This window comes from Ictalurus furcatus, chromosome 19 (genome assembly GCF_023375685.1).
Source record: "Ictalurus furcatus strain D&B chromosome 19, Billie_1.0, whole genome shotgun sequence".
Classification (NCBI taxonomy): domain Eukaryota; kingdom Metazoa; phylum Chordata; class Actinopteri; order Siluriformes; family Ictaluridae; genus Ictalurus; species Ictalurus furcatus.
This window is the reverse complement of record NC_071273.1, coordinates 5,341,565-5,369,162: the sequence shown is the minus strand read 5'-3', so window position 1 is coordinate 5,369,162 and position 27,598 is coordinate 5,341,565. Positions and strand designations below refer to the sequence as shown.

Genomic DNA, 27,598 nt, shown 5'->3' with positions numbered 1-27,598 from the left:
AGAACATAATACTGATGAAGTTTCAGCAGAAGGACAGATTACAGAGTTTAGATTTGCGAGTCAGCTCGCAACGTTCATCAAAAGATCTGGCACAAAGAGTCGACTCATTCCCAAACGACTCGTCACCTGTAATGAATCCTCCTTCATAAAGTGAAAGCATCTCTCTCTCAGACTCGAGTACATTTTGTGGAGCGGTTGGAAAAAGTTAGAAACAGTGATATTAATGTCACACAACAAGGACTATTAACTAAAGGTGAGTGATTTCTTTATTATAAATGACTTTATATAAAAATAATGATGATATATTGTGAATAAAATTCTTGTAAATTCAGCTGTAGGAAATCTGCAGCAGGTAAAACAGTAAAACAGGTTTTTTATGGTGTATGTACTCTATAGGGATTTCATCTTGCTCTCTTCAATTTCTCATGAATTAAACATCCAGAATGTTTGGGGAATATAATTTTATCAGGGTGGGAAAAAAAACTATTTTAAAAGTATATTTCCTCACATTTCTGTGGTCTGGAAGCAGAAGTCGTGTGTCAATAGGCACAATGTGATTCTGAATTTGTAGTCTAATGCTTGGAGGGAAACATTCAAATTCAAGCTGTCAAAAATTCAGGTTAAAAGAATTAAAACAGTTTCAAATTCAATGACTGAAAGAAAAAAAAACTAACAGCGAGCGATTCAAACAAATCAGGATATTCAGAAAAAGTAAAGGAGGACATTCAAACACTTAAAGCTACATTCACACATACACAGATTTTATCTCTGCAAGTCGCAGTCACTGTACCATGAAGTCACCAGTAGGCATTCCTACTGGTTGCCATAGTAACATGTGTGGTGCACCTATCATTCCACTTTTGACAACAAACCAGTTTTCTTGCTGCTAAAATGAAACATTCTGGAGGGAGAGGAATCTTGTATCTTTATAAAATACACCAGTGTATATATACATCATATCCTACGAGATGAAGGAGAAACAGTGTGTGCTCAGCTATCTACAAAACCACAAGTGCCAATTAGCTTAGTTAACTTATGGCCTTAGTGCTTTTAAAGCAAAATAATAATAGTAATGCAATTGAGCAAGATCCCGGTGTAGCTCCTATCTCAGTAAGCGAGTGTCAACATCAGGGTGTCATGTATTTTTTTCTACAAAAATATGTAGAATAAAGTCCAACTATGTGTAAAAGATGTATAGTATATGTTTATTTTGCTGTATTTGTTAGTTTGTTTTCTATAGGGTATGTGAGAGACTAAATACCTAAAAATATGTGCAGTTGAAAAAGTTTACAATCAAAATGAATTAAATTTGTAGTTTCAAAAAGTAAAACCATACTACTGGTCCAGTGTGTTTAATATGCGCTTTGGTTATTACCTTAAACAGGAAACTCAACTGGCCATTAGATGTCCATAACTCCTAATCTAAAGTGTGAATTTGAAAACAGTCAATGAAATTCTGATCCAATAATTAAGTACATTTTTGCACAAGTATTTAATTGTGTGCCTGTTAAAGGGATAAGCTTGCCATTTCTCAAATAATCTTTGTGAAGTTTTGCCCATGTTAACATGCATTTAAGTTCAGACTATCAACTCTCTGTGATGGGTATTATGTGCTATAGACCCTGGCCTGTTTTCTGGATTATTCTTGTGGATTATCTCTCTATTACAGAGAAGTTAATGTTTAGATTATAACCAAGTTCCTTAGTTTCACATAGTGTTCAGTAATAAACATACATATATACATATACCACCATAATATAACCAGACAGTTCAGATATGTGAATGGGGAGCTTATGATTTTAATGCATCTGTCAAAATTATACAAAAAGTGAAAATTGTTGTAACATTTAATTGTACATTTGTTTGTGTGTTTTCTAGGAGTGTGAGCCATTCCAGCAGAAGAGATCAGACTCTTCAGGACTCAACTGTGTTTTTGCAAACTTTACTAATATTCAAAGATGGAGACTCCTGATCTGGACACGGATAATGTTTCTCCACACTCAGAAACCAGGTAACCTACCATGTCATTGAATATTCCCATCTAAATTATTTATTAAGTACATATGAAAGGATTAACTTTGCATAAGTTTTACTGTTAATGTAATGCTAACAATCACCACTAAGAATGCTAAACGTTGGATTCCATTAAATATAAGAAAAATTAAGTTGTCATTAAATTAACAAGTTAGTTAAAGACTGTAAAGAGTGTATATAAATGACTAAAGGACTGTCTATAATGTTGTGCAGTAAATTCCAGGGAAAGAGATCAGAATCACCAGCACCCAGCTGTAACTCCATGCAGAGTGATGGGTCTATGGATCTTCCTCTGAGGTTTAAAGATGGAGACTCCTCACTTCTACACAGGTAACATCTCCTCACTGTTAATGTCACTGCTAATGTCACAGGGAAATTCCATTAGATAAGTGGGATGGCAATCTAAGTACTAAGATTCAGCTCATTGAAAGTAAAATTAAGTCCTCATTAAATGAAGAATTCACACTCTACAAACCTAAACTGTGATGTACTCAAATATTTATGGTAAAACATTTTTACTCTTAAAATATTAAGTAAATTTTAAAGCTGTGAAATCACTGAAATATACCTTATGACTTGAGTAAATGTAAATAAATAAAAAAATAAGTAAATCTGAATAACTGTATTTATTACCATTACATATAAAATTGAGTACATATAATTAAAATCCTAAGTCAATGCAGTAGTAATCCCAAGTCAAAACCCCCCAATAAAAATGAGTAGATAGAATTGAAAAGCTACATAGATTTAAGGATGGGCGATATGGACTTAAAACTATATCACAAGATCTTCTGGTATTTATTGCGATAACGATATCAGTGAGGATATAAATATCGTGCCATGCGCCACTGTTTTTGGCTACAAGTGACAGCTGCATGCAGTCTTGAGAGCCTCAGAAATACAAACATTGATCTAAAACAGAGGGACTCAACCTTTTGTAACTTGAGCCCCCCCAAGCCTCCCCAAGCATGTGGCACACTTCCCCAATCATAACTTGTGATTTTTTAAATAAATTTTATAAAACTATATAACGGAGCGGTATGGAACATGAACGATCAAAAGTGTTTCTGAACACTAGAACTACTTTGAAAAAGAGAACTAGGCTGTAATAATGTGTATTATTTTATATGTAAAACATGTGTCAGATCATTCTTCTTGGATTCTAAAAACATTCGCATACAAATTATGCAAATTGGGACGAAGGGCGCATCTCGTGATCCAGGACATTGTTAAATCAGTCAGTGGGACATGTGCGCTTGCTTATTTTTACATTCACATTTATGTCAGCTGCAGTGCGATCACAGGGATGTGCTGCTCCGGCTCTTAGCCCCTCACTGAACAGAGCAGATGCAGAGAGAGGTGAGAGTGCAGCAGGAAAGCAAGACCTCACACTTGCAGAACAGTACAGGCCACATTTGGATAGTTGCTAAGGCTTGTCCAAAAAGTCACTAGATTTGTCACTAGGTCCTTTTTTTTGTCAAAAAAAATAAAAAAATCCTCTTGGTCACTAAAGGGGTCTGAAGTGGCTAAGTTGGCAACACTGGTCTGCACTGACGGCTAGATAAAAGGCAGACTAAGCTCTGCCTCTCCCCAGCAAAAAGTAAATACAGAGGGAGAGGGAACACAGGGTTTTTCATTTATACACATTCTATTTAGAAAGCAATAAAATACACAAATGATGCCCGTCTGTTTTTTTTTTCTTTCTTGAAAACTATTTGCGCCCCCTTCCGATCTCTGCCCCCTGTGTTGAGAACCACTGATCAAAAAGTAAAACTGATTTTCTGTAACCAAACCAGTTCCAGATTGTAGTGGTAGCTCCTCGTTTAGCGATAAACTCCTCTTCAGCTTCATGTCCGCCTTCCGCCGTACTTGTTTTCGCTCTGCACGTGAGCTGCAAATGGGTCACACACCGTCGCACAGAGAAATACGTAATCAACTAGGCTTTATCGTTATTATTGCGGGAAGACTCATTCTTATCGTGGGGAGAATTTCTACCGCATATCGCAAACGATAAAATATCGCCCATCCCTACATAGATGTAACAGAAAATTACTGTTATTTAACAAAATGAATGTGCTACATTTACTAAATCTTTTTAAATGAATTTAATTGATACTGGACTATTAATTATCAAAATAAATGTTACAGTTACTTTTTTAAACTGTATTTACCCTTTACTCCAGGAGTACTTTACTTGAGGTCAAATTATCTAATGAAACCAAATGATAAAACATAAAACAACTGTACACACATGAACATTTTAATCAAACATTTATTTCTCAAATTTGACAAGTATACAGTGCATCTGGAAAGTATTCACAGCGCTTCACTTTTCCCACATTTTGTTATGTTACAGCCTTATTCCAAAATGGATTAAATTCATTATTTTCCTCAAAATTCTACAAACAATACCCCATAATGACAACATGAAAGAAGTTTGTTTGAAATCTTTGAAAATTTATTAAAAATAAAAAACAAAAAAAAGCACATGTACACAAGTAGTCACAGCCTTTGCTCAATGCTTTGTTGAAGCACCTTTGGCACCAATTACAGCCTCAAGTCTTTTTGAGTATGATGCTACAAGCTTGGCACACCTATTGTTGGGCAGTTTATCCCAAAGGTCCTTTGTAGGACCTTTCAAGCTCCATCAGGTTGGATGGGGAGCGTCGGTGCACAGCCATTTTCAGATCTCTCCAGAGACGTTCAATCGGGTTCAAGCCTGGGCTCTGGCTGGGTCACTCAAGGACATTCACAGAGTTGTCCTGTAGCCACTCCTTTGTTATCTTGGCTGTGTGCTTAGGGTCGTTGTCCTGTTGGAAGATGAACCTTCGCCCCAGTCTGAGGTCCAGAGCGCTCTGGAGCAGGTTTTCATCAAGGATGTCTCTGTACATTGCTGCATTCATCTTTCCCTCGATCCTGACTAGTCTCCCAGTTCCTGTCGCTGAAAAACATCCCCACAGCATGATGCTGCCACCACCATGCTTCACTGTAGGGATGGTATTGACCAGGTGATGAGTGGTGCCTGATTTCCTCCAGACATGACGCTTGCCATTCAGGCCAAAGAGTTCAATCTTTGTTTCATCAGACCAGAGAATTTTGTTTCTCATGGTCTGAGAGTCCTTCAGGTGCCTTTTGGCAAAGTCCAGGCGGGCTGTCATGTGTTTTTTACTGAGGAGTGGCTTCCGTCTGGCCACTCTACCATACAGGCTTGATTGGTGGAGTGATGCAGAAATGGGTGTTCTTCTGGAAGGTTCTCCTCTCTCAACAGAGACACACTGGAGCTCTGTCAGAGTGACCATAGGGTTTTTGGTCACCTCCCTGACTAAGGCCCTTCTCCCCGATCACTCAGTTTGGCTGGGCGGCCAGCTCTAGGAAGAGTCCTGGTGGTTCTAAACTTCTTCCATTTATGGATGATGGAGGCCACTTTGCTCATTGGGACCTTTAATGCTGCAGAAATGTTTCTGTACCCTTCCCCAGATCTGTGCCTCGATACAATCCTGTCTCGGAGGTCTTCAAACAATTCCTTGGACTTCATGGCTTGGTTTGTGCTCTGACATGCATTGTTAACTGTGGGACCTTATATAGACAGGTGTGCGCCTTTCCAAATCATGTCCAATCAACTGGATTTACCACAAGTGGACTCCAATCAAGTTGTAGAAACATCTCAAGGATGATCAGTGGAAACAGGATGCACCTGAGCTCAATTTTGAGTGTCATGGCACTTATGTGAATACTTATGTACATGTGCTTTTTTGTTTTTTATTTTGAATAAATTTGCAAAGATTTCAAACAAACTTCTTTCATGTTGTCATTATGGGGTATTGTTTGTAGAATTTTGAGGAAAATAATGAATTGAATCCATTTTGGAATAAGGCTGTAACATAACAAAATGTGGAAAAAGTGAAGCGCTGTGAATACTTCCAGGATGCACTGTAACACATGATATTAAGTCTAAACTCAAACTGGCTTACTTTGCAAATGACATATGTAACACTCAGAACATTTACATGGACAATAATCAGATATTAACCCAATTAAGACAATACTCTAAGAAACTACCTTGTAAACAGCGATTATTGATTACCCTAATCCGACTAAAATCATACTCAAAGTAAACACAAATCGAATTAAGTCATGTGGAGTATTTACGTGACACTGAGATTATTGCTGTCCATGTAAACGTAGTCATTGTTCATTCTACAAAAACAGTGAGCTGAATTGAAGAAAACTGTATGATTTTTGTCTTCACTTGTTCCACAAAAGAAGATATACAAGTGTGGAACAACATTAGTGTCAGTAGATGACAGGATTTGTCCGGGATTTGATTTGACAGTGTTATTCTGCACCATGCATGTTTTATCCATGCATTTACAAATACCCCTGGTTAAATAGAAAAGCTTACAAATGTGGAAAGCCTTTAACATTCAGTGATAGGTCGTCGTTATATGTTGTAGAATCAGCCTTGTTTCGATGAATAGATGTTTTATTTTCAACCTGATCACGCTCTGATGAACCGACCAAACAGTGAATGTTGATTCAACGTTGAAAATTAATTGATGACTGATACTGACCTATACAACTAAAAAATAGACATTGAATCGACGTCTCCTTGCTATCTGTGATATGACAGCATGGCTGAGACAGTATTCAGAAAATTACACCTATAGTTATGTATGCACGAAGACACAGTCAATATTTTGTTAACTTTTCTCGCTGGCTTCTTACCAGGATTTGCAAGGAGTCTTCCAGGTGGTTCTCACCATTGTGTTTCCTTGCTCGTTGCCACATGTGGCACAGATAGAAAAGCATATTTCCCTCTCTTTGCCGAATATTAATTGTGTCTACGACATGATGTTTATACATGTAACTTACTCAATTTCATAAGTTCTTGTTAAAGATAAAGAATATTGATATGGAATGAGTATTAATGTATTTCTTGAAACTGATCTGTATAATTACTCCATTCTCAAATATTTTGGTTGAAATTTGCCAAAAATATTAAATATATCTTAAAAATATAATTTGTTAGTCAAACGGTAATTTCTTTTTGTGAAATAAACTTAAATAATAGATGTAAATTTTAGACTGTTGGATTTTTAAGCATTTATATTGGTAATGTTGGGTCCGAGTCCACCTTTGTCGAGTTCAAGTCGATACCAAGTCCTTAACCAATAGAGTCCGACTCAAGTCAGACTCAAGTCCAAGTCGAGTTCGGCCAAGTGCAGAAAGTAATTCAATTAAAAAAAGATTTGAAATTGCAATTGTAAACACAACACTGAGCTGTTTAAATTAATATTTTAACTTTCACAAACCAATGGCAACAAAAATGTAACAAAAAATATCACTATTACATCTTGCCATTTCCATTTAATATTTTTATTTCATGTCATCAGCACCATGACTAGTTTCCTATCAAAATATTATTTCAAAGAAAAAAAGGATATAGAGGTATATGTAGAACTTTTATTATATTACAAGTGTATGAAAATACAAATGAACCTGTTTTGTTATTGTATCACATTATATTGTGTCTTCAAGTTAACATTTCAATGATTAGCCTCTCCCCCACAGTTATACAGACTGAGAGAGACAGAGTAGATTTACATATAGCAGCATGTCATAACAAGCTTCATGCTTTATCACTGATTTTAATCTCTCTATGAATGACAACAAACTCATTTCTGAACAAAGCTCTGTTCTTGTAACTTTATTTCATTTTTATTCCTAAAATGACAATAAAACCCTATCAGCAGGGTTTATGATATTTACTATATTAAGGAGTACATTTCACATTTTATGCGAAATTCAAGACTGGAGCCACCAAATGCTAATGTTTAGGGGCAGGTGATATGACTACAATCATATTTCGCGATAACGATGTGTTTTCTCAGTTAGGTCTATCAGTAGTATTCAAGTAAGAAATACTATGGAAATTGAATAAAGCAATTAAATGTAAAATAAAATAGACTTAACTGTGTGACATATACAGTGATTCTTATCAAATTTATTCAGGTTATTCAGTCAAATGAGTGAGTTATTTTCTCTTTGTCTTTTGTTGTTTGATGAACATTAATGACACACACAGCAGCAGGTTTATTAGACTGCTGTCACTTTAAGACCTAATGTGCAAATCCAATATACTGTACTGACACACCTCCAATTTTTTTCCCAACTGTTTACATACACTTAAGACAAAACTGACTGTGTTTGAATGAATACTCAGCCAGATCTGCATTTTGACATGATGCGTGTGTATTTATTTGACCGTCCAAGCGTAATAAGCCGCTAAAAAGAGATCTCACTTCGTACTCGCATGATGAGCTGGATTTCTGTGTGCACGTTTCAAGTGTGTGGCACAGAAAGCCCCTGGTCAAGCAGGGAGATTAATTAATTTCTTGATATCTTAACTTTATGTTGTTATTTATTTTTTCTTTTTCTTTTCATGTTACACCAAGGGCGTTAGCTGAACCTGTTAATCATCTGGGGTTGAACCCAGATTGTTCTCCATCTGTTACGAAACGGGACTCGTACGGAAGCAATTGCAGGTTCAAGTCTTTATTCTTAAACAACAGTCCATACAGATGCAACACTGTCTAATCTGGCAGATATAAGGTCTGTACATGAAACTAGAATTGAGGCATGGAACAAGAACAGGACACGAAAACACGGCCGCTTAGCATCAAGGTAGCTAGCACAGACATGGCATACTTAAACGTATTCACCTATACCTTCATTTAATACTGCGTGGCGTGCACAGCAACACAAGGAGTTTAAATATCAAACATAATCACACTTGAGTACAGACAGCTGGAACCAATAATGACACACCCTCGAACATCAACCAATACCTGAACAGGAAGAGAACAAAACCAAAACAAAGGCACGTGTCCATAGAAAACAATCCTTATTACGTAATCTCGAGCACGCGCCCACCCTCCGGCTCCCTCTGCATGTTGCAGCTACAGCGCCATCTGCAGGGGAGATTGTGACACCATCAAATAACACTTTTTAAAACATACTTCTAAATAGCCTGTTTGCATGCATTTTTGTCTTGCATGTGAGGGATAATTGCTTAAAAAATTTGAAAATTGGACAAAAAGTTGGATTTATCATAAAATATGTCTCTACCAGACTGAAATGTCAAACTTTTTGGCAATGTAACACGAGACTAGGCTAGTTTGATGTCGCTAGCCAATGGGATGCACGACTATGCTATCACTGTATGGGTTTAGCTGCTACAGTGCCATGCAAAGTGCGTTATCTGTCCTTATGCTCTGCTCATATCATGTTCACATATACATGTTCACAAACTCATATAGACATTTACACACCTTATTTTCCTGCTCAGCATTAGAGGATGTTACTGTTTCAGTTTCAACATATTTACTGTTTTTTAAAAAAATCAGTGTATATCCATTTTTCCTCACACGGACAGTGAGCTAGCATTTGGCGGAATTGAGGGCTGTCAGCCATCAGGACACAAGTATTTCCATGTATTTTCCTGTAAACCCTGTCTGATTGGTCTCACCTCCGTTCACTGAAGATACAAAATTTCAGGCAGTCTTCTTTTACTGACGTTCAGTTACGTAGTGACAAACAAGTGGAAAATTATTCGGGGCTACAGCCCCCAATGCCCAGGCCAGGTTACGCCCCTGTGTTACACATGACGTGGACTCGACTGTACTCGGAAAAATTTCAGAGTCCAAAATGTCAGAGTCCGTGTCAAATTTACTAGTGTGCGTGACAAGTCCAAGTTTGTTCATAATTGGACTCAATTCCGAGTCCGGGATCGACTACCCCAACTCTATGTATTGGTATGTCCAACTCAATCACTTAAGTGATATTCAGAGATTTTATTAAGGTAATAAAGCTTTTTATTACTGTGATATTTACAAAGCCACTGAACTATTTTTAGAGTGTAGTTAAAACTGTAAAGAGTGTATATAACTCAGTAAAGGACTGTCTATAATGTTGTGCAGTAAACTCCAGGGAGAGAGATCAGAATCACCAGCACCCAGCTGTATCTCCATGAGGAGTGATTGGTCTATGAATATTCCTGTGCAGTTTAAAGATGAAGACTCCTCACTTCTACACAGGTAACATCTCCTCACTGTTAATGTCACTGCTAAAGTCACAGTTAAAGGGAAATTCTGGCATAAAACTAGAATTTATTATATTATATATCATGGTATGTAGTATTCTGTTGTACTGGACTGTATTGCTTACTGTCTGCATTTTAACAGAATTCATGATTTTGCAATACACCAATACATAAATAAACCATTGGGAATCCCGACTGTGATCAACCAATCTGGACCTCTGAGTGAGACACGTCAATCTGATGTCTCCCTCTGACGTATATTCCCGGAAACAAAACACAGTGGAATTGTAATAACTTGTGGAAACTTGAGTTACAAACAAGAAATAGCAGGACTTTAGTGATTTTTAAATGCCAGAATTTTTTGTCTAAAATCTCTCATTGTGAATACTATCAACCTTTCCAAGCCAGCAGAAGATGGTTGTTTTTACAGGAGTTCAGAGGAATAATTGTGGTCCGAGTTGCTCCGTCGTTTCATCTCAGCTAAGCAGCTAACTATAAAAAAAAATTGTTGTGCTAATAATTTAACAGGCTTAGCTTGCTAGTAAACTAACATGCCTAATTTATATTGCTTTAACAAACCTGTGTAGCTCTACATCAATCAGGTTCTTACTGAGGAGTTGCCTATAATGGACAATTATCTATCTAACTTTGTTCAGCTTACAGAAGGATTTATAATTCAATAATCTATAGAATGTCAAATCATCATTCTTCTCTGAGTCTAGATATTGTTCAAGTAACACATTTGTCTAACTACAGAAGCAGGAAAATGGTTTACAACAGCCACATTTTAACAGTTTAACAGGTATAACTCGACTTCAGTGTCATGGACAGGGATGCCTCTAAATAAAAAGCCGCCAAGAAGTCTAGACCTCCTTGTTACTAATTTGTATTCCTGAAATACCTTTAAAATATATGTTAAACAGGCAGGAAGCTTCTGAAGAAAAACAATTTTAAACATTTGATCTTTGCTGTGACCACACATTACAATGATAATTCCATATAAATCCTACAAAGATTCAACCACTTGTTTTTGAGGTAACATGCCAAGAAAGGGCAGTGTGGGGTGGGGTTGGTAAAAGTAAGTGCCCCCTGTTTTTTCCTAGTAGAATGTGGCAACCCTAAATCCATCACAATCACACCATCACAGCTAGTTATCTCAGATCCCGGAATGTACCATTATCTAGTGAGCACTGCCCCCATTCCCCCACTTTTCCCATATTCCCAAACACATGCCACTATGTGGATTGGCTAACATAAATTGTCCCCATGTCTGATGGACCGGCGTCACATCCAGACTGTGATATTATCTTGGCTATAGTTGGGCATTTTATACCTGTTGTGCTTTCTGGCAAGATTTCTTACAAAATTGTGTACTTGCCTCTGTTTAGAAAACATTACATGCTCATTCAAAGTGATTTATTACATCCTTAAGGTCCATACAGGAAATCATCTTGAATACCTAGAATTAAAACAGGGCCAGATTAACACTGTGTTTTCTGAATGTTAATGCACTCAAAAATAATTAATGTAGCAAAATTAAAGTAAAGGTTTAGACTACAGTGTTTAAGTGATGGAAGTTATCTTCATTAACAGCTACAGTTTTTGTTCACAGTGTTCCACAGAGAGCAGGAGACAGAATAGAAAAGAACATCATCACAGATACAGGGTAAGATCAGAACCAACAACATGACTGTGACACTGACACACTGGTATTATAAACCCCTCTGCTGTTATTAACTGCAGAGTGATTAGATCATAGCTATTAGTTCGACCCCATGTCTCACCACATCTTCCTACTTCACCATCTCACAGGCACGACCCAGAATCTGCTGCTGTGAATGAATTCCAGAAAAAGTTCAAATTAAATCTGATGAAGAAGTTTCAGTGTTTGAATGGAGTGATAATAAACCTGGGAAACCAAACACTCCTGAATGAGATCTACACAGAGCTCTACATCACAGAGGGAGACAGTGGAGAAGTCAATAAAGAACATGAGGTGAGACAGATCAAGGCAGCATCCAGGAGAACAACAACAGAGGAAACACCAATCAAATGCAACGACATCTTTAAGCCCTTATCTGAACAAGACGAACCCATCAGAACTGTGCTGACAAAGGGACTCGCTGGCATCGGAAAAACAGTCTCTGTACAGAAGTTCATTCTGGACTGGGCTGAAGGGAAAGCAAATCAGGACATCCACCTCATATTTCCACTTCCTTTCAGAGAGCTGAATCTGATGAAGGACCAGAAACTGAGTCTGATGGAGCTCCTTCATGTCTGTTTTAATAAAACAAAAGAAACAGAAATGTCCAGTTTGGAAAAGGTTCTGTTCATTTTTGACGGATTGGACGAGTGTCGTTTTCCTCTAGATTTCCAGAAGACAGTGAGAGTGTGTGATGTAACTGAATCAGAATCAGTGCATGTGCTGCTGATAAACCTGATCAAAGGGAATCTGCTTCCCTCTGCTCTCATCTGGATCACCTCTCGACCAGCAGCAGCTGATCAAATCCCCTCTGAGTGTGTCCATCGAGTCACAGAGGTACGAGGGTTCAATGACCCACAGAAGGAGGAGTACTTCAGGAAGAGGATCAGTGATCAGAGCCTGGCCAATAACATCATCACACACCTGAAGTCATTAAGAAGCCTCTACATCATGTGCCACATCCCAGTCTTCTGCTGGATTTCAGCCACTGTTCTAGAGAGAATGTTGGGTGAAGCAGAGAGTGGAGAGATCCCCAAGACTCTGACTCAAATGTACACACACTTCCTCATCATTCAGACAAACATCATAAGAGTAAAGTACTCAAAGAAGCAGGAGAGTGATGAAGAAATGTTTCTTAAACTGGGAAAACTGGCTTTTCAGCAGCTGAAGAAAGGGAACCTGATCTTCTATGAGGAAGACCTGAGAGAGTGTGGCATTGATGTGAGAGAAGCAGCAGTGTACTCAGGTGTGTGTACGCAGATCTTCAGAGAGGAGTTTGGGCTTCACCAGAGTAAAGTGTACTGCTTTGTTCATCTGAGCATTCAGGAGCACCTCGCAGCTCTGTATGTGCACCTGACATTCATGATGAAAAAGAGAAATGTTCTTTTACAGCATCAGGTCTCTAAATGGTGGATGGAAAAAATTACAATCTCAGATGTACACTATAGTGCTGTAGATCAGACTTTACGCAGTCAGACTGGACATCTGGATCTTTTCCTTCGCTTTCTTCTGGGTCTCTCACTGAAGTCCAATCAGAAACTCTTACAGGACTTAGTAGCACAGACAGGAAGTAGCTCCCAGAGCATAGAGGAAACAGTTCAGTACATTAAGATGAAGATCAGTGAAGATCTTCCTACAGAGAAATCCATCAATCTGTTCCACTGTCTGAATGAACTGGGTGATAATTCTCTAGTGGAGGAAATCCAACACTACCTGAAATCTGGAAAACAAAGTGAATTCTCTTCTTCACAGTGGTCTGCTCTGGTGTTTGTGTTATTGACATCAGCACAGGATCTGGAAGAATTTGACCTGAATAAATATACCAGTACAGATACGATACCAGAAACTGTTCTTCTGAAGATGATGCCTGTGATTGCAGCCTCCAGAAAAGCAATGTAAGTAAAGCTGAATATAACTGTTCTACTGTTACAGTGTTAGAACGAGAAACTGAAAACACTTTGACAAACATCTACTTTGGGAAATAGATAAATTAGAGATTAAAAAATGCATAAACAAATGATTAAAGAACAGGTGAAGAACAGGTATTAATTAAAAAGGATCTTAATATTATGATTTATTATTACCACAGTAATGCTGGTTTTATGTTGGATATTTGGAAATCTTGTGTTTTTATTTAAATAAACCATGGCAATTTCACACTCACATCTAGAATCTTTAATTTTATCTTTGTAGTTTGAAGATTTCTTTTCTTCACGGTTTTATACAAAATTTTTGTTATACATGAAGTGGAATTACACAGACGCATGGTATATAAAACTATGTTTATTGCTGTAATACAAAATTACAGAGAAACACACATAAGTACCGGTAACAAGGCACAGGTGAGAAGCATCACGCGTTCACTGCCAGTTTCCTTGCCCACTCTCTGTCCACATCTGATGCTCAACCACGCCCCCACTGCCACAGTAGTATTCTGTTATAAAGGACTGTATAACTTACTCTATATATTTTAGCAGAATTCATGTTTTCGTGTCATTTTCAATTTTTCCGGACCCGGCCATCCAATTGATGTAAAAGAAAGCCTGATTCATCAGACCAGGCCACCTTCTTCCATTGCTCCATGGTCCAGTTCTGATGCTCACATTTTCATTTTAGGTGCTTTCAGCAGTGGACAGGGGTCACCATGGGGACCCTGACCGGTCTACTACGTAGCCCCATACGCATCAAGCTGTGATACACTGTGTGTTCTGACTCCTTTCTGTCACAGCCAGCATGAACATTTTCAGCAATTTGTGCTATGGTAGCTCGTCTGTGGGATCGGACCAGATGGGCTAGCCTTCACTCCCCACATGCATCAGTGAGCCTTAGGCACCCATGACCCTGCTGCCGGTTCACCGGTTGTCCTTCCTTGGACCACTTTTGGTAGGTACTAACCACTACATACCGGGAACAACCCACAAGACCTGGAGATGCTCTGACCCAGTCATCTGGCCATCACAATTTGACCCTTGTCAAAATCACTCGGATCCTTACACTTGCCCATTTTTCCTGTTTCCAGCACATCAATTTCGAGAACTGACTGCTCACCTGCTGCCTAATGCATCCCACCCCTTGACAGGTGCCATTATGACAAAATTATCAATGTTGTTTACTTCACCTGTCAGTAATTTTAAAGGTATGACTGATTGGTGTACATTACAGCACAGTGAAATACTTTTCTTCATGTATCCCAGCTTGTTAGGAAGTTAGGGTCAGAACACAGGGTCAGCCATGACACAGAGCCCCTGGAGCAGAGAGGGTTAAGGGTCTTGCTCAGGTGCCCTACAGTGGCAGCTGGCAGCTTGGTGCTAACACTGACAGTACCCCAAAATATTTCCTAATAGCACCTGAAAATGATTCTTAAGTCACCTGCTTTCATAACAACTCCCAGAATTCCACACCACAACCAAACACCTGCACTGAACTCCATTTCCCAGCAGCACAAGGAACTACAAACTTCACCACATGATCAGTCACATGACCCACTTCCCAGATCACGTTCACCTGATTACTAACTCAGCATTGAGAGTGCCCCTGTTACTAGTTAGACTAAGACCCTTTCTTTTATGGTGATTTTTTTCAGTTTATTGTATTCAGGAAAACTCAGTAGATAAAATAAAAATGTATTAAATAGGAGCAACATGCCATATCCTCTTCATGGGAAATCTGAGGTAAAAGGAAATAAGTGATTCACTCTGCTCTTTAGCCGTTCGGACATGATCATCACCTGCCGCCTGCTCCACAGTAAACTGTACAGTTTGAGTGTTCAGGGACAGGACTGTATCCCTTCTCACACCTGTACCTCCACAGACTCTTGTGTTTCACTGGGAATTTGTGTTGAAGACAGTTTTTAAGAACCGAGTGACTGAGTTTCCGTAACCAGGGCAACAATGATGTTGACATGCAAGCTCACACTGCACATGTATATTCTCTTCCTGCTATTTCTTGTGAAATTGGTTTCATTTTATTCACTATTATGTTTCTCACCACTGTGGAGACTTAGTGTATGTATGAAACGATGTGTACGAGAATACGGAGCAAATCACATCCTGTATTAACTCAATAATTTTATTTTTTAATTTTATTCATTTTAATTACATCAACAAGTGGAAGTAATAAAGTGTAAAAATTGACACAAACTAATTCATTAGTCTTTTTTAAATTTATTTATTTTTTACTGGTTTTGGGTCTGTTTCTACTTTTTCTGTGTGTATTTGCCTAATTTAGTACCTAGCGTATAGAAAGAAACGGCCCTGGTGATGTTTACAGCAGATGTATTGATGTTTAAAAATTAGATGTTGGCTGGAGTGTCCCTTTCAGCATATTATCTAACTTGTGTTTGTACTTTTAGCATTTATGAAAATGAGAAGGTTCAGTGAGAGCTGTGAGGACTTGTTTGATAATTTGCACTGGTGTTAGTTCATTATGTATTATTTTATTTCCTTCAGTATCAGGTGTGATTCACTTGGAGTGAGAAGTTGGTCAGCTCTGGTCTCAGCATTCAGCTCAGAAACCTCCAATCTGAGAGAACTGCATCTGACTGTGAAAACACTGGATCTGACTGGGAATGAACTAGGAGACTCAGGAGTGAAGAGTCTCTGTGCTGTACTGGAGAATCCTCACTGTAAAGTGGAGACACTGAGGTAAGATCATCTCTTTAAGAAGCTGCATTGAGTCACGGTGCTCAATAAAGAGTTTAGCTTCTCTGAAACAGACTCCACACCGTGTCTTTTCCCCCTGACTCTCGTGCACTGTAATCAGAGGATATAATAAGATGAAATGTGTTTCAGTTTGTGTTAACACTGGAGCACGCTGTCAGAGTGGAGATTGGACTCATCTGAGAGATGAAGAACAGAACTGCAGTTGGTTGAGGAGTGCATGGGGCAACGCCAAAACAAAGTCATTTTAACTGTAATAAAAACAAAATGATGTCTGTGTCTGTACACGTCATCTTTAATCACAGGAATTAGAGTAGGCCTGGTTTCCTTTTTTCACTCAAAATCTGAAGACTTTCTGAATGAATTTATTTAATAAAAATCTGATGGGGCAGTGGTCCATTCTGACTATTTCTTCTGTTAAAATCATCAGTTGAATAAAATTATTTTAAATATCACCACAACCAAATAATAATCCGACAGTTATAATGGTTCTCCTAATAGATTTAAAAGAAATCTTAGCTGAAACAGTTTGTGTGATTTATCGGTTTCTTCTGAAACAATATTTTGTCCTAATTTCAGTTCTTAGATATTCCCTCATGATTTAACATCAAAACCTATAAAAAATGTTATGTTTGAATAAAAAAATTCTATGTTTGCACTGCTAGGCCTGTAAATGTTACCAGTTAAGCACAATAAACCTATTGGTCTCTGTCTGCTTATGTAACTACGACACTTCACAGGGTGAATCTGCACAATTCCTCACCTGTTGTAGTCTATGTAGACTAATGTTAAAATGTTGAAAGGCAGTGCAACACGAATTTGTTTATGTTTGTGTTGTTATTAATTGAAAGCTGCCCAAGATGTGTCATTTAATTTCACATAGGCTGCTGTAGCATTTTGGATCGCTGTAGCTGGTGTTTCATTGAAATTGATTTGTAGTTGTCTTTAATGAGAAAAGCTCCTGTAAAACACAGCAGTGCAAACATCTCTCATTTTATCAGCCTATTTTCTACAACTAGTTTCATTTTGTAATTTTCTGTTGTCTGTGTGTGTGTGTGTGTGTGTGTGTGTGTGTGTGTGTGCTACATAAACAAGTGACCAAATGAACAAACCTATCGAGTGAAAGACTTTCAGCACTTTGGCCACTTTTTGCAGTCACATAAGTTATTTTGAGTGACTGCTGGCTTTTGAGTATTATTTTCTAACCTGTGCCCACCCTGTTTTACCCAGGCCCACCCTCTATTCAATTTCTGGCCTCGACACTGAACAGTGGTAAAGTTTTGGTCAGAAACGTAAGACATTTTGTAAATAATAAAATACACATGTTTGATAGTAAGTGAGTTAACGTTACGCTAACCGCTGTGTGTAAATACATAACAGAACAGTAATTTAGTACACCATAATGATTAAAGAAATGATTTGATAAAAGTGGGACTATACCTCTACAGACACACGACGGTTGGTGACAGTGAATTTGTGACTTTGAATACCTGTGTGAATGCGGTGCCAAAGAGTGACGTCATCTCAGTGAATCAAATCTTTTCTCGAAAAACATTCATTTACTGGCCCTTTCTGTAAATTACATCGTTACACCAATACGTGTGAAAAGTGATCGTCTTTCTGTGTGTTGTGACTCATTGAATCATTTACTCAACTGATTTGTTAAAAGACTGAGTCATTCACGACTAAAACGCGTCTTATTATCCTAAAATGAGCGTTCCTACATATCTACTAAAAGAGTGTTTAAGCAGTGTGTTTTTCCCGCTCAGAGCAGATCTACCATTTAATGAATTTTGTCGACTACATAACCTGAAGAATATTTTTTATTTAAATGAAATAAGAAGTCGTCCTGCAGGATAGATTAAGTACTTGGTAACTTTGTTTTATTGTCTCTTGTGATTGGTCAAGAGAGGGCAGAAAGTCCAATATGAGACACGTTGTCATCGTAGCAAATAAACCAAGATAAAAATCTGTTGATGAGTGTGTCATTGTGTCTCTCTACAGGTTGAGTGGTTGTTATGTCTCAGATGAAGGCTGTGCTGCTCTGACTTCAGCTCTGAGATCAAACCCCTCACACTTGACAGAACTGCATCTGTCCTATAATAAACTAGGAGACTCAGGAGTGAAGAGTCTCTCTGCTGTACTGGAGAATCCTCTCTGTAAACTGGAGATACTGAGGTAAGATCATTTCTCTGAGAGTCACATGACCTGCTCCTCAGTAAGACATATTCTCTAATAGTGAGACTGAAGCAGAAGTTTTAGGTTCATCATCAATGTCCTGAGGAGGAAGATTGTTTATTTTCACTGCACACTGATGATTTATCACAGAGTCTTTGGGTCAGATGTACGTATGTGAGAAGCTGCAGCACAAAACGTGACTTGATGCGACTGCAATGTATCTGAAATTACTGTGAAATTTACTAAAACATTGTAACTAATCACACAAACTGCACCTGGGACACAAACTAAATGCACCGTGTGTGAGCTGCAGGGTTTAAAAGCAGCAGTGAAATAGAAATTATCTAAAAAATAGAATTTGTAACTAAAACCAGAAGTTAATGCCATAGGACTGAAAAAGTGAATAATTAAATAAATCAAATGAGATTTTTTAAATAAAAAAAAAAGTGAGGTAAAAGCACTTACACAAATTTCAAGGTACAGCAACAATCCTTTTGTTGTTGTTTTTATTGTTCTTAAAGCTGAAATAGTGTTTATTCTGTCAGTGAATGTTCGTTCAGTACGTCTCTGTCTAGCTGCTATGAACAGGGTTGCCAGACCTGTGTTACAGAAGCAGTTCAATAGACAAGCAGTATTAAAACCATGCAGTTTTCCTCAATAGTTCTTTCATTAAGATCCTACAATGGTCTCGTATTATTAAACATTTTGTGATAAATAAAGAATGTCTATGAGGAAACCCACTGACTCAAATACATTCATATAGTAACACAGAGCTGAAGTTGAGAACAGGATCAATAGCTGTGTGTATGAGAGGAGATCACAGTGCATGCTCACTACTGTATGTTTTAATATACAGATATCATTAAAATAATGAACGTAAAAATGTCCAAACTCCAATCCACAGCCAAAGAAATCAATCAATGCTGGTGAGTCAAAAGTAGCTCAATTCCTCATTAAAACCGGGGACCTGGCAACTGCTCCAACACACATGGTGCTAATTTACACCAGGTTTCAAGAGGAGGACAAAATAACGTGTAAAACTGACGACTGCTAATCTCACAATCTTTATTAAATTGAGCAGAATATGTAACTGTTACACTTCCAATATTTCTACACTTTTTTTTGTGATTTTTCCTCAAATGCACAAAAATCTCAGCACATCTGTCCCTCTGGCTTCATGTTATTCTTCTGTAGAAATTTTATTCACTGTGAATTTCACATCCTAAACCTGTAGAACCTGATGAACCCAATTTGCAGACATTTTTACTCTCCATTAGTTTTATAATCCAGGAATATTTTATTTAATAATAAATTATCAGCAGTGATCTTGTTTAGAGAAGACGAGTGTTAATTCTCCTCAGAATGAATGTTTTATAAAATCAGTTCTCACTTTCTAGGAGCTGCTGCTTTAAGAAGCTGCATTGAGTGACGTTGCTCAGTAACATTTCTGCGTGGTGTGTATCCATGTAACAGACTAGTTCAATAAAGAGTTTACCTTCTCTGAAACAGACTCCACACCGTGTCTTTTCCCCCTGACTCTTGTACACTGTAATCAGAGGATATAATAAGATGAAATGTGTTTCAGTTTGTGTTAACACTGGAGCACGCTGTCAGACTGGAGATTGGACTCATCTGAGAGATGAAGAACAGAACTGCAGTTGGTTGAGGAGTGCATGGGGCAACGCCAAAACAAAGTCATTTTAACTGTGATAAAAACAAAATGATGTCTGTGTCTGTACACGTCATCTTTAATCACAGGAATTAGAGTAGGCCTGGTTTCCTTTTTTCACTCAAAATCTGAAGACTTTCTGAATGAATTTATTTAATAAAAATCTGATGGGGCAGTGGTCCATTCTGACTATTTCTTCTGTTAAAATCATCAGTTGAATAAAATTATTTTAAATATCACCACAACCAAATAATAATCCGACAGTTATAATGGTTCTCCTAATAGATTTAAAAGAATACTTAGCTGAAACAATTCATGTGATTTATCGGTTTCTTCTGAAACAATATTTTGTCCTAATATCAGTGGTTAGATATTCCCTCAGCAGTACAAACATCTCTTATTTTATCAGCCTGCAACCAGTTTCATGTTGTGATATTCTGTTGTGTGTGTGTGTGCATGCGTGCATGTGTGTGTGTGTGTGTGTGTGTGTGTGTGTGTGTGTGTGTGTGTGTGTGTGTGTGTGTGCACGCTACATAAACAAGTGACCAAATGAACAAACCTCTTGAGTAAAAGACTTTCACCACATTGGCCACTTTTTGCAGTCACATAAGTTCTTTTGAGCGACTGCTGGCTTTTGAGTTTTATTTTCAAACCTGTGCCCACCCTGTTTTACCCAGGCCCACCCTCTCTGTTCAATTTCTGGCCTCACCACTGAACAGTGGTAAAGTTTTGGTCAGAAACGTAAGACATTTTTTGTAAATAATAAAATTAGCCATGTTTGATAGTAAGTGAGCTAACGTTACGCTAACCGCTGTGTGTAAATACATAACAGAACAGTAATTTAGTACACCATAATGATTAAAGAAATTATTTAATAAAAGTGGGACTATACCTCTACAGACACACGATGGTTGGTGAAAGTTGAATTTGTGAATTTGTATACCTGTGTGAATGCGGTGCCAAAGAGTGACATCATCTCAGTGAATCAAATCTTTTCTCGAAAAACATTCATTTACTGTAAATTCCATCATTACACCAGTACATGTGAAAAGTGATCGTCTTTTTGTGTGTTGTGAATCATTTACTCAACTGATTTGTTAAAACACTGAATCATTCACGACTAAAACGCGTCTTATTATCCTAAAATGAGCGTTCCTACATATCTACTAAAAGAGTGTTTAAGCAGCGTGTTTTTCCCGCTCAGAGCAGATCTACCATTTAATGAATTTTGTCGACTACATAACCTGAAGAATGTTTTTTATTTAAACGAAATAAGAAGTCGTCCTGCAGGATAGATTAAGTACTTGGGAACTTTATTTTATTTCTGCAGGAGGTGAGCAGCAGTCCTTCAGGAATTATAAAATCCTGCAGGAGTTTTCCCTTGTGCAGCGAGTGTGCTGGGAATTCCTGCATGTTTCTATTGTACTGCTCCATCCTAAACCCTATAGGAAAATCCTGCACAGTTTGTCAATGTGTCCTGCAGGATTTCATCATTCCAGGATTCCAGCAAACATCCTGCAGAGAAATGAAAATCCTGCAGGATTCCTGTAGAGTTTTTTAAGGGAGCCACTGAACAGTGATAATGTTTTGGTCAGTGATAATTATATCTTGTGATTGGTCAAGAGAGATCAGAAAGTCCAACATGAGAGATACATCATCATCATAGCAAGTAAACCAAGATAAAAATCGGTCGATGAAGAGTGTGTCATTGTGTCTCTCTACAGGTTGTATAATTGTGGGGTGTCAGATGAAGGCTGTGCTGCTCTGACTTCAGCTCTGAGATCAAACCCCTCACACTTGAGACACTTGAATCTGTCTGAGAATAAACTAGGAGACTCAGGAGTGAAGAGTCTCTCTGCTGTACTGGAGAATCCTCTCTGTAAACTGGAGAAACTGTGGTAAGATCATCTCTCTGAGAGTCACATGACCTGCTCCTCAGTAAGACACATTCTCTAATAGTGAGACTGAAGCAGAAGTTTTAGGTTCATCATCAATGTCCTGAGGAGGAAGATTATTTATTTTTATTTAACAATAAATCATCAGCGAGTAATCTGGTTTTGAAAAGACGAGTGTTAATCCTCTTCAGAATTAATGTTTTATACTTTCATGATTTATCCATTGTATCTTTTAATTCATGACAGTGTTTGTTTTCCATGAAGATTCAGACTTTTACTTCCTTCATTCTGTAGTAATATAAATATATAGAGAGATATTAGATGAGATAAACTTAATATAGCACTCAGTATGATCATTTTAATTACACTGTTAATTATAATAAACAGGTGATATTAAATCCTCATGTCATTCTGAATAATAAAATCATTTTACAAACACATCATCTTTAACATAATTCTTAAACCAAGATAAAAATCTGTTGATGAAGAGTGTGTCATTGTGTCTCTCTACAGGTTGTATAATTGTGGGGTGTCAGATGAAGGCTGTGCTGCTCTGACTTCAGCTCTGAGATCAAACCCCTCACACCTGAGAGACCTGAATCTGTCCTCTAATAATGTAGGAGATTCAGGAGTGAAGAGTCTCTCTGCTGTACTGGAGAATCCTCACTGTAAACTGGAGATACTGACGTAAGATCATATTTTAAATCATTAATAATAAAACATGTTCTAATCTTCTGATTACGGACAGTCTGATCTTCTCAAGAAAGATCTGTTCATGTGAACGTTGATTAAAAAAGAGATTTTGTTGAGATGTGAGAAGCGAGGAAAAGTAACTAAAAACATTTCTAAAGATCTAGTGTGTGTTACTCAGTCCACAATGAGAGAAACTGTCTACAACCAGAGGAAAGTCAGTGCTGTTGTTCTTCTGCTTAAGATGAGAGAGTGAAGAGTGTGTCATTGTGTCTCTCTACAGGTTAGAGTGTTGTGGTGTCTCAGATGATGGCTGTGCTGCTCTGACTTCAGCTCTGAGATCAAACCCCTCACACCTGAGACAACTGGATCTGTCTGATAATAAAATAGGAGACTCAGGAGTGAAGCTACTCTCTGCACTTAAGGATGATAAACATTACAAACTACAGACACTGAGGTGAGTAATGATCTTTTTAGGTAAAATTGTGAAAAAAATAAAAGACTAATAAATGAACCTGATTATCATTAGTTTGTACATTTCTCTTTAGTTCCAATAAATATCAGATTACCAGGTTAGGAAACAAAACCAGTTTTAGAAATGTCACTATATTCTATTTAATCCGATTTTTCTAACAATTGTCTTTAATACTGTTTTGTGTTCAGTAAAGTGTGTTGATTTAAAATTCATGTGAAGGTAGAAGACAGGGAGTCAGACAGAGTCTACAAAATATCACAAATGAGTGCATGAGAGTGATTGTAAATGAACACCTGGTCTCCTTGTGACAGCCTGCTATCTCTGACTTCATACTGCTGCTTTTGTCTGAACAAGATGATCTCTGCTTTTCCCTGTTTCTGATAAGCAGCACACTTTCTTCTCAACTCTCATTAAAGCTAATTAAAATGATTATCTTTTATGCCACAGATATTTGATTTAAGCAGCCACTTTACTCACTCTGACACTTCTTCCAGCACCCTACCTCCACACCGTGTCTTCTGTCTTTCCTGTAACATTCACCTCGGCTTCTTCTTAAAGTCTGCACTTAAATATAAATGTAGAACAAGAGCTAAATGACACAGTAGTGTTCATTATTTAAAAAACTCCAAAGCCTGTGATTGGATAAGAGCAATGATGTGATGGGTAAATATCTGCTCATTTTCCTGTTAGAACTTGTGGAAGTTCTCATTTGTTCTCGCTAAATGTTATAACACAGATGTTAGTAATAATGAAGAAATGTAGAATGATTAATTATAAACAGGAGATGATGATGTTTCTCTTGGAGCAGAGATGATTACATGTTGATCATGAAGTACCACAGTCCAGTTTGTGGTTATTAATTCACATGTTTTTCTTTTATATTCAGGGTGTGATGAACATCTGTGTGTGTGATGAAGACTCCGGTGTTTCTGAATTTCACTGTTGGGGAATAGAGAACACATTTATAAACACATCACTCATTTAATTATAACACATTAAACAGACTCAGAGACGTGAGAAGTGTGTGTTCATCATGCACAGTGAATCAGACTGCACACGATTCTACACTGAGTGTATAATGACCCCTGACCCCTGGATAAAATTCCCTGGACCTCCTTCTCATTAAAAAAAAACAAACAAACAAAACAAAACAAAAAAAAAAAAACTTGAGGGATTATTAGGAACAGCAGGTGAAAAAGCACATGACCTCAATCTGAACCCAGACAGTGGAAAAGAGAGCTAAAATGGACAGGAACAGTTTCAAGATATTGGTGGAATTCTCACCTGACAGAATTGACATCTGTGGAGTTTATCTGTGGAGTTTATCTGTGGAGTTTATCTGAGGAAGCCTCTAGGAGACTCACTATAATCACATTTATCACTTTGTCCTTAGGTTAATTAATGTAGCAGTGCTGTTGTACTAAATATCAGTACTCTTGGAAAGCTGCTTGTACATTATAATTAATGCACCAGAACTAACTGTTGCATTATATAGTTTTAATGGTTTGTGATTCTTCTGTGTTTGTGATTAATATTTGTTTAACATTGTAATATGTTTTAATATCTTTACACATTCATAGTAAAGCTGGATACATAATTAAAATTATATTGTATTTAAGCACTTAAAATGTATTGCCTAATTGTACGAATCAAATATATTTTTGAGAAATAAAATACATAACTGTACAATGCTATTATTTTTGTTGTTTAAAATTAACTTGAGAATTTCACAGGAATTTTGTAGCAAAATAATTTTTCAACAGTTCTTCAAAAATAAATTTCTGTTTCTGAGTTCTGTTTAACTCAGCAATTTTAGAGTCGACCTTTTGAGGAGACTCAACTGAGAATGAGTGTCTATGAGCACAAACACCTTCTTTCTGTTGTGTATCTTTTTACATGCTTCCCTCTCTCATCTTTTCAGGCAGGTCAGTAGTGGAATCTTTTTTCATGTGTACATTGTAGACTGGTTTTTGACTAATTGAGAGCGTACTTAAATAAAATGCCTTGTACATCCTAACCTTTTCACCTTTTAATTCTGTGTTTTACTGTACAATAATTGTTCTTCTGTATCAGCCAGCACTTTTCTCCAAGCAATAAATTGGCATTAGATTTTCACTTTTGTAAGTGATTGGTAACTTTTGTAAGTGACTGGACAGCAGATAGAAACAGACAGATGCTCATTGATACATAAGAAGGGAGTGTTGATCAAGGTCAGGGAAAAAAACAAAACAAAACAAGGACTCTGTCTGAGTCTTTTAAAAAATCTTGTCCTCATAAAACCTTTTCAAGATAAATAACTAACTGCACATACTCCACAAATTTAAGATAACATATAGACATGAATATTTAGTTGTGACAAAGAAGATTGGTCTGAAGAAAGGCAAAACCCTGTGGAGAAAGGTTTGAAAACGGGCTGTGTGTATTTGCAATTTGTTTTGTTTTTTTAGATTTTCTGCAAACTGTCTCACTTTATTGTTTCAGTAAAGTTGAATTACTTTTTGACATCTAATAACTCTCTGCCTCTGAAGTTTTTGACTTAGGCTGGAAAGATTGTTTGCCACGACAGTCCCCACTAAGATATAAAATCACGCACGCACACACACACACACACTTTTCTTTAAGGTGCGTGCATTGTCAGGTGTGTGTGTGTGTGTCTGTGTCTACTTTTTCTGCTTTTTTGTGGCTCAGTTAATCAAATCAAATTAAGTCGGTTTTCATTATCTTTCACAAGCATCGCTCATTACAACGAAATGCCACTTCTTCTTTAGTGGTGAAATGCTGAAACAACCATACACATCTACACAAAGTGCAAATACATAACAGTGGAAAACCATAAGCTACACAACAAATACACACCACAATCCGTTCACAGGACAGTACACGCTGACTAGACACAACAGTATTCTTAAGTAGCCTACAACAGTGCTGAATAAAAACAAACAAACAAACAAAAAAAACAAAGCAAAACCAAGCACTTATCTGTAAATTACAGGTTTTACACCTTAAGGAATCATTTATTCTTAATGACATCAATAAAATGCTGTTTAAAAAGTTTCATGCATCCTTCAAATTAAGAATAAAACAAAAAGTTTATCCAGTGAACAGGCCCTGAATGCATGCATGAGTTCAGAAGAGACAAGAGTTATAATGTGGACCACAGCACCATAAGGTGCACATTATTGGGCCTAAGATACACCGATCAGCCATAACATTAAAACCACATGCACACCTGATATTATTATGCACCTGGATATCACATTTGTCTCAGTTGGACACTCATATGCTCAGTGGTAAATGCACATATGTCATGGTTATGCTATCACATTCTGCAGAATTGAATTTTCATTAAAAAATGTCTATAATAATATTGTAATAAATTGCTATAACTTGCTATGGGAATGTTAGATGAAGAAAAAAAAATCATTTAGTAGTCTAAAACATCCAGGTATAACTTTTGTTTTGTTTGAGTTCACAGGGAAAAAAAACACCAAATTGTTCCTGCCGTGTTTCTAAAATTTTTTGGATAAATCTTCCATTCTCAGACAAAAAAATAATAATAAAATTGGGACTTTAAATGAGGTAGATTGAAAATTAAAGTGCTCCTGTTTAAAATGATATATGGCACTCAATGCTGACTGCTAGAATAGGTTAGAAAACTAAATACAGGAGCGTCAGATTTCCCAAAAATCAGTCTAGGTCTTTAAGGGTTAAAGACCGTGTTGCTGTTGTTTTTAATGAATATTTTTATGTTCTTAAACTTGTAAGTTAGTCAAGGGCAATCACTAATGTCATCTTTATGACATTCAGATAGGACAAGAGACAGGAGACTATCAACTCACTGCACAATGGGTTAATGGACTGGCAGCAGCAGAAGCATGGGGTTGTCTTAGAAAATCCATTGCAAATAATAGAAATGTCAAATTTAATTAAGTGAAATTATATTAATCTTAATGTTTACAATTCTTATGCACCCTGGCACTTATTTAAATATAGAATAAATAATGTATTTAAAAAAAAAACTTTAAACTTTAAAAACAACTTAAAACACATTTTCATACACAATCATATATATTTTATGAATTTTGACTTTTGCTATGCACTTATTTACAGCAATGGATTTATAAACACATTTCTAATAAACTGAAAAGCATGTCAAGCATTTTGTCTGTCCTTTCCTGCATGTTGTCCTTGTATAG

The 27,598-nt window shown here is 37.2% G+C and overlaps 1 protein-coding gene across 1 annotated transcript; it reads left to right on the top strand.

Moving 5' to 3' along the window:
* Positions 1-45: 45 nt before the first annotated feature.
* Positions 46-25,126, top strand: LOC128623001 (NACHT, LRR and PYD domains-containing protein 3-like). Its single transcript, XM_053649827.1, has 13 exons — positions 46-253; positions 1,879-2,011; positions 2,248-2,364; positions 8,490-8,579; positions 10,014-10,130; positions 11,748-11,801; positions 11,948-13,732; positions 16,286-16,480; positions 18,500-18,673; positions 22,067-22,240; positions 22,751-22,924; positions 23,211-23,384; positions 24,289-25,126. Exons 2-13 carry the CDS (start codon positions 1,959-1,961, stop codon positions 24,293-24,295), a joined length of 3,114 nt encoding a protein of 1,037 aa, XP_053505802.1. The 5' UTR covers positions 46-253; positions 1,879-1,958; the 3' UTR covers positions 24,296-25,126.
* Positions 25,127-27,598: the final 2,472 nt, after the last annotated feature.